At 44.4% G+C, this 7,656-nt stretch overlaps 1 protein-coding gene across 1 annotated transcript; it reads right to left on the minus strand.

Moving 5' to 3' along the window:
* Positions 1–6,288: 6,288 nt before the first annotated feature.
* LOC103123965 (heterogeneous nuclear ribonucleoprotein F-like) lies at positions 6,289–7,656 on the minus strand. Its single transcript, XM_007534643.3, is given in 2 exon segments — positions 6,289–7,030; positions 7,033–7,656. Coding segments are annotated over 2 exon segments (1,209 nt in total). The 5' UTR covers positions 7,544–7,656; the 3' UTR covers positions 6,289–6,332.

Raw genomic sequence — 7,656 nt, forward strand, 5'->3', positions numbered from 1 at the left:
GACAGACACCTTTGGCTTCTATTTAACTTAACTCACAGAACATAATATAAATGAATATAAATGACATAAGAAATATAAATATAAATGACATAAGAAAGGAAAACTAGGGGGTCAGGCGGTAGCGCAGCGGGTTAAGTGCACACGGTGCGAAGGGCAAAGACCCGCATAAGCATCCGGTTTGAGGCTCCTGCTCCCCACCTGCGGGGGTGGCGGGGTCGCTTCAGAAGCGGTGAAGCAGGTCTGCAGGTGTCTTTCTCTCCCCCTCTCTGTCTTCCCCTCTTCTCTCTCTCCATTTCTCTCTGTCTTATCCAACAATGACACCAATGACAAGAATAGTAATAACTACAACAACAATAAAACAACAAGGGCAACAATAAGGAAAAAAAATGGCCTCCAGGAGCAGTGGATTCATGGTGCAGGCACTGAGTCCCAGCAATAACCCTGGAGGCAAAAAAAAAAAAAAGGAAAACTAACTCAGGGAGATAGCATTGTGGTTCTGTAAAAAGAATCTCGTGCGACGACATCAATAACAACAACAATAATAACTACAACAATAAAACAAGGGCAACAAAAGAGAATAAATAAATAAATAAATACATAAATAAATAAATAAATAAATACATAAAAGAATTTTGTGCCTGAGGCACCTCCCAGGTTCAAACCCCAGCACCACCAAACACCAGAGGTCAGCAGTGCTCTGGTAAAAACCATACAACCAGGTTGAGTGCACGAATGACAATGCGTAAGCCCCAGTCCTGACCTGCAGGGGGAAGGCTTCACAAGTGGTGAAGCAGTGCTGCAGGCATCTCTCTGCCTCTCTCCTTATCCCTCCCTTCTCAATTTCTGGCTGTCTCTAATAAATAAATAAAGATAATAATAATAAAAAAAAAACCAAACACACACACACACAACAACAACAACAAAACACCCATAAAGGGAAACTATGGACCGCTGTCTCTTAGGAATATTAATATAAAAATCTGTAAAACACGGAGTCGGTGGTAGCGCAGTGGGTTAAGCACACATGGCGCAAAGCGCAAGGACCGGAAGGATCCTGGTTCGAGCGCCCGGCTCCCAACCTGCAGGGGAGTCACTTCACAAGTGGTGAAACAGGTCTGCGGGTGTCTTTCCCCCCCTCTGTCTTCCCCTCCTCTCTCCATTTCTCTCTGTCCTATCCAACAACAGCGACATCAATAACAACAACAACAATCACTACAACAATAAAATAACAAGGGCAACAAAAGGAAATAAATATTAAAAAAAAAAAAACAAGGGCAACAAAAGGGAATAAAAAATAAATATTAAGTGGTCCGGGAAGTGGCGCAGTGATAAGGCTTTGGACTCTCAAACATAAGGCCCTGAGTTTGATTCCCGGCAGCTCATGTGCCAGAGTGATGTCTGGTTCTTTCTCTCTCTTCCTATCTTCTCATGAATAAATAAAATCTTAATAAATAAATAAATAAATATTTAAAAAAATCTGCAAAACAGTGCTCTAGGAGGTTTGAGCCCCAGTAATGCATTTGTCAGAGTGATGTTCTGTTCTTTCTCCCTCTTTCTCAGAGATAAATCTTTTTTTTTTTTCATCAGCAAAATACTAGACATCTAATAGATATACTGGAACCAGAGGGAATTTACTCAGTATACAAAGTCAGTTTAGGGGGCAGAGGGTAGCTAGCATAATGATTATGTAAACAGACTCTCATGCCTGGGTCTCCAATGTCCCAGGTTTGATCCCTCACCACCATAAGCCAGAGCTGAACAGTGCTCTGGTAAAAAAAAAAAAAATGTTATTCAAAGTCAGTTTAGGGACCCAGGAGCTGGCACAGTGGGTAAGTCAGTGGACTTGGACTTGGAAGCCTGAGGTTTCTCCTGGGTTCAATTCCCACTATCCCATGTACCAAAAGTTGTGCTCTGGTTCTCTCTCTTTCCCCTTATTGTGTTAATAAATAAAATATAAACAACAATAACAAAACAAAAAACAAGCGAGAATGCCGTAGTCAGTTTAACATGCACAAAGGGTGGTGGCCTGGGAGGTGGTGCAGTGCGTAAAGCTTCAGACTCTGAAACACAAGGCCCTGAGTTTGGTCCCTAACATCTCATGCACCAAAGTGATGTTCTACTTCTTTCTCTCTTTCATTAATAGATAATGAAATATTTAAAAAGAAAAAGCAGGGGCCAGATAGTAGTGTACCCAGTATAGTGCGCATATTACCAGGCAGAAGGGCCTGGGTTCAGTCCTCCAGCCCCCACTGCAGAGGGGAAGCTTCATGTGCTGTGGAGCAGTGCTGCAAACTGTCCCCACCCCCACCCCATATTTCTGTCTCTATAAGAAAAAAAGGGAGGAAAAGGAAGAAAGAAAGAGAGAGAAAGTTACTGGGAACCTTGGAGTCATGGTGTCAACAGTGAGCCCCAGTAATAACCCTGGTGGAAAAAAAAAGGAAAGGAATTGATAAAAGAAAAATTTCATTGGGAAGTCAGGCAGTAGCGCAGCGGGTTAATCGCACGTGGCCATGCAAAGCGCGAGGACCAGCATAAGGATCCCGGTTCGAGCCCCTGGTTCCCCACCTACAGGGGAGTCGCTTTACAGGTGGTGAAGCAGGTCTGCAGGTGTCTATCTTTCTCTCCCCCTCTGTTCTCCCCTCCTCTCTCCATTTCTCTCTGTCCTATCCAACAACGATGACATCAATAACAAAAACAATAATAACCACAACAATAAAACAACAAGGGCAACAAAAGGGAATAAATAAATAAACATTTATATAAAAAAGAAAAATTTCATTTAAAAACACACAATGAGTGGCAGCTCTGTGACAGCTCGTCAGCTGCTCTGTCAGCGAGTGGGGCTGGAAACCGGCGGGGCGCCCAGCAGTAGTGTTCTGTTCGCCCCCAATTCCCAGGTTGTCAAAGCCTTGTTTGAGTCTTCAACTACTGCATCCACTGACATTAAATAGGAAGAACTTGAGAACCTTCTGGAAGAAGGTTGAATTTGACTTGTGAGCAGGGACCTGATCTGTATGGCAGGCACCATAATCTTGGTGCTAGGATGTGAGGGTGATCTGGCTGCAACATTTGTCACCCCGTTGATTGCCAGGATTGATTCAGCTGATCTGGCTGGCTAGGCGGGTGTCCCCTTCCTCCCTCACCGCTCCATGTGTGTCCTTCCCGAAGCTGTACACTCCCCTGCTAGAACCTCCAAACAAGCTCTCAAGGTCCATTTTTAGGACAACATAGAGTAGTCAAGCTTCCAAGACTCCAGACACATCCAAATGAAACGCTGCATGTGGCAGTCTTCCTTTACACACACATACACACACACACTCACACACACGAAATTTTCATTTTAATCAGAGCATCCAACCTTGTATAATATTTACTGTCCCTGTACACTTCCCTTTTGAAATGCTGTAGGGAAGAATTTCAAAGGATGAAACCTGGGTTTGAAGACTGTAAGTTCCATGGATACATCCATAATCTTTCTGGTTTATATTCCCACCACACATTGGTCATCTCATCTTTCTGACCCATTTCTGAGCTGGTCTAGTGTGCAGATCACCATCAGATTAGTCTGAGTAAAGCACAGTTCTGATACACTGGCTCCTAATTCGGTAGTCTTTAATGGCTTCTCAATCCCAGCCATACACAGTTTAAATCAATGCTACTCGAATGATGATCCTTGATATAGTGCTAATCCTGCAGATCTTTTATTACCTATCTACAGTTAAGTAATTACAGAAATTGAGACTATTCTGAAGCTTCCTGTGTATTTTAACAGAATAAAATTAATCTGAATATAATTTTTTACAGCACATTACTCAAGTGAGCTAGTATTATTATACTATTATTATTGGATAGAGACAGAGGGAAATTGAGACTGGGAGGGGAAATACAGAAAGGTAAAGAGACAGAGAGACACCTGCAGCCCTGCTTCACCATTCATGAAGCTTTCCCCATGCAGGTGGGAGCCAAGGGCTTAGAACCTGGGTCTTTGGGAGTCGGGCGGTAGCTCAGTGGGTTAAGCACACGTGGCACAAAGCACAAGGACCGGCCTGAGGATCCCGGTTCAAGCCCCTGGCTCCCCACCTGCAGGGGAGTCGCTTCACAAGGGGTGAAACAGGTCTGCAGGTGTCTATCTTTCTCTCCCCCTCTCTGCCTTCCCCTCCTCTCTCCATTACTCTCTGTCCTACCCAATAACGATGACATCAAGAACAACAACAACAATAACTATTACAATAAAATAACAAGGGCAACAAAAGTAAATAAATAAGTAAATCTAAAAAAAATAAAAAGAACCCGGGTTCTTGTGCACTGTAGTGTGGGTGCTTAACCTGGTGTGCCACTGCCTGCCCCCCTGAGTATAATAATTTTCAGAAACTGGACTTATGTTTTGTTCCCCTCCCCATTTGTTTATTTGTTGCTGTTAATCAACTTGTGAATCAATGATAAGAGAAAATGGGGGGGTGGCTGGGCGGTGGCACACCTGGTTAAGTGCACACAGTACACAGTGTAAGGACTTGAAAGTATCCTGGTTTGAACCTCTGCTCCCCACCTGCCGGGGGTCCGCTTGATGAGCAGTGAAGAAGGTCTGTGGTTATCTTTCTCTCCCCCTCTCTATTTCCCCTTCCTCTCAATTTCTCTCTGTCCCTTCCAATAAAAAAAAATGGAAAAAATGACCACCAGTCAACAATTTTTTTTGACTTTATATGTTAACTCTCTTTTCAGCCACCAGGTTCCAGATGCTAACATGATGCCACCTGGACTTCCCTGGGCAAACGACCCCACCGATGTGTCTTGGAGCTCTACCTCCCCAGAGCCCTTCCCCACTAGGGAAGGAGAGAGACAGGCTGGGAATATGGATTGACCTGTCAATGCCCATATTCAGCAGGGAAGCAATTACAGAAGCCAGGCCTTCCACCTTCTGCACCCCATAATAACCCTGGGTCCATACTCCCAGAGGGATAAAGAATAGGAGAGCTATCAGGGGAGGGGATGGGATACGGAGTTCTGTGGGAGTTGTGTGGAGTTGTACCCCCCTTTTTTTTTCCGGTTGACGGTTTTATTTGCCGCAATAAAGTGATGGTCGGCTGAGTGTGAAGCTGTCTGACACGCACAGCTGCGTTCACGAGGGACTGTGGCTGCCAGCCAGGAGCGGAGCTACTTAAAGGTGCGTGTGCGGCACTGCCATGGCTGCCGGACAGCACGCAGTCACCAGGCTGTGATGGGGGCGCCGTGGCCACCTTTTCCGTCATTCATACATTTGACATTTCTAATCTGATTTTTTGTCTCTGAATGGGGGGAAATGCTAAATTATTCAGAAAAATCACATGAGCGTTAAAATTAACTCTCTTTAAACAACAGATCATTTTTTAACTTTTTGGTGAGTAGATACTGTGCCAGTCATTGTGAAAAAGTCTTTAAGAAAAAAATTTTAGTTAACAAAAAAAATTAACAAGTTTCACTTAGCAAAATACACCCAAAAGGAAATCACAGTACAAAGAAAGTTTTAAGTCAAGGCCTCACCAATTCCTACAGTATTAGTATTGTGTCTCAATTTTCAAAATTAACTTTTTAAAAAGCTTAAACTTAACCTAAAAGATCTTAAATGAAAATAAACTAAAATGAACAATTCTGAGAAATGCTCCTCTTTGAATTAGGGATCTAGCACCTTGAGGTTTTCCAAAAAAAAGACGTCTCGACCCCAGTGTGTTCTTGGTGGTGTGGGGTCAAAGATCCACATTGAACAAATTCAAAACTACTTTAACTCAGATAACATCACTCTGAAGTACACTGCCAAAATGTTAATTGAGAAAAGTTGAAAATAGTTTTAGTTTACTCAATATCACATGCTAGAAGAAAGTTTGCATGAGAAAACACTGAAGAGGTAATTTTTTTAATCCAGATTTTCACAAACTCATGGTGCAAAATGGGTCCCACAGCTTCGTCTAGAGTAGTATCTGCTTTTCACTGTTTATTGGTTGCATGTGAAAAAAAAATATTTCTTTATTGGGGAATTAATGTTTTACATTCAACAGTAAATACAATAGTTTGTACATGCATAACATCCCCCAGTTTCCCATATAACAATACAACCCCCACTCTGTCTTCTAGCATCCTGCATGGACATGTATTCTCCCCAACCACCCACCCCAGAGTCTTTTACTTTGATGTGATATGCCAATTCCATTTCAGGTTCTACTTGTGTTTTCTTTTCTGATCTTGTTTTTCAACTTCTGCCTGAGAGTGAGATCATCCCATATTCATCCTTCTGTTTCTGACTTATTTCACTCAACAGCATGTGAAAATTTGATTGAAATAATTTAAATGCTTCTACAAAACTAGTCATAGCCACCCATGCTGTTCTGGCCACTGTAGCCAGCCCTGTAACATCTGCTCACTGACTGGCTCTCAAGCCCACTGTAAGCGGACTGGGCGGACACTCCCATGCCTTGCATCATGTGACTACTATCTGCCCCGTCGCTGGCCCCTGTTGTGGAATTCAAGAAGAGTTCTATGTATCTGTGCTGCATGTTGGCCCTGTCTTTGGACATAGCTGTCACAGCTTCCTCATGGGTGGCAAACTCAACATCAGCTTCACCGGTGACTCTTCCATCTGGGTCAATCTCAATATGGACTCTCACTGGGTTGAGTGGAGAGAAGAAGTTGTAAATGTCGTTCTCAGTGGCTTTGTACGGCAGTCCCCTCATGTGGACGCAGTGTCCAGTGGTGCTCTGGACAGTGAACTCACCTTCTCCGTATCTGTGATCACACATCCCCGAGAGACAATAACTGAGGTCTCTCCCAAAGAGGTCGGCGGTGAAGCCGTAGCCATCAGTGAGGCCACTGTACTCCTCATATCCCACATTGCCTGCACTATAGGCACCAGACCTCATCCTATCCAAACCTGCCTGCTTGACAACGCCTATGTATCTCCTGCCTGTGCCGGGCCGGTCACAGACACGAACTTCAGAGGGGTCTGAGTAGGACCTCACTTCCTCCTGACTGCTCTTGAACACTTCAATGTACCTGTGCCCTATTCTTTGTGCTTGCCTAGAGCCTTCTCAGCTAACTCCTGGGAAGCAAACTGCACGAATGCCTCCCCAGTGATCTTGCCCTCGGGGTCAACAAGCAGTGTGATCCCATTTGGCACAGTCTCCAACCCCGAGAAGAACTGAGCAATTTCTTCCTTGGTGCATCCAAATGGGAGTCCTCGAAGGCCATCATCGGCGGTATCAGCGCTGTTGGGACCGCTCTGCTTCAACACCCAATCCATCTCGGTTCTGTGAGACTTGAACATCTCAATGTAGCGGTGTCCCATGCTTTCCCTGTCTTTTTTCAGGGCCAACTTTATCTCATCGTCGGATTCAAGTTCAACAAAAGCCTCACCACTCTGCCTGCCTTCTCTAGTGTGGATGAAATGCACACCTGCAGCCCCGTCATGAATTGTGCAGTCGGAGAGGAAGCTCTGCACATCCTCAACTGAGCAGGACCAAGGCAGGCCACGGAGCTTGACCACAAAGCCTTCACCTCCCTCAGGGCCCAGCATCATGGATATTTGACAGGGCAGATGTACAAGCTCAGATGCACATTTGTGGCTTAAGAGCACAAAGGGATACCTTCAGTTGGAGACTCTCCTGGTGGGTAGTGATTTGTCCTCAGGCT

This window comes from Erinaceus europaeus, chromosome 15 (assembly GCF_950295315.1).
Source record: "Erinaceus europaeus chromosome 15, mEriEur2.1, whole genome shotgun sequence".
In the NCBI taxonomy this organism is placed as follows: domain Eukaryota; kingdom Metazoa; phylum Chordata; class Mammalia; order Eulipotyphla; family Erinaceidae; genus Erinaceus; species Erinaceus europaeus.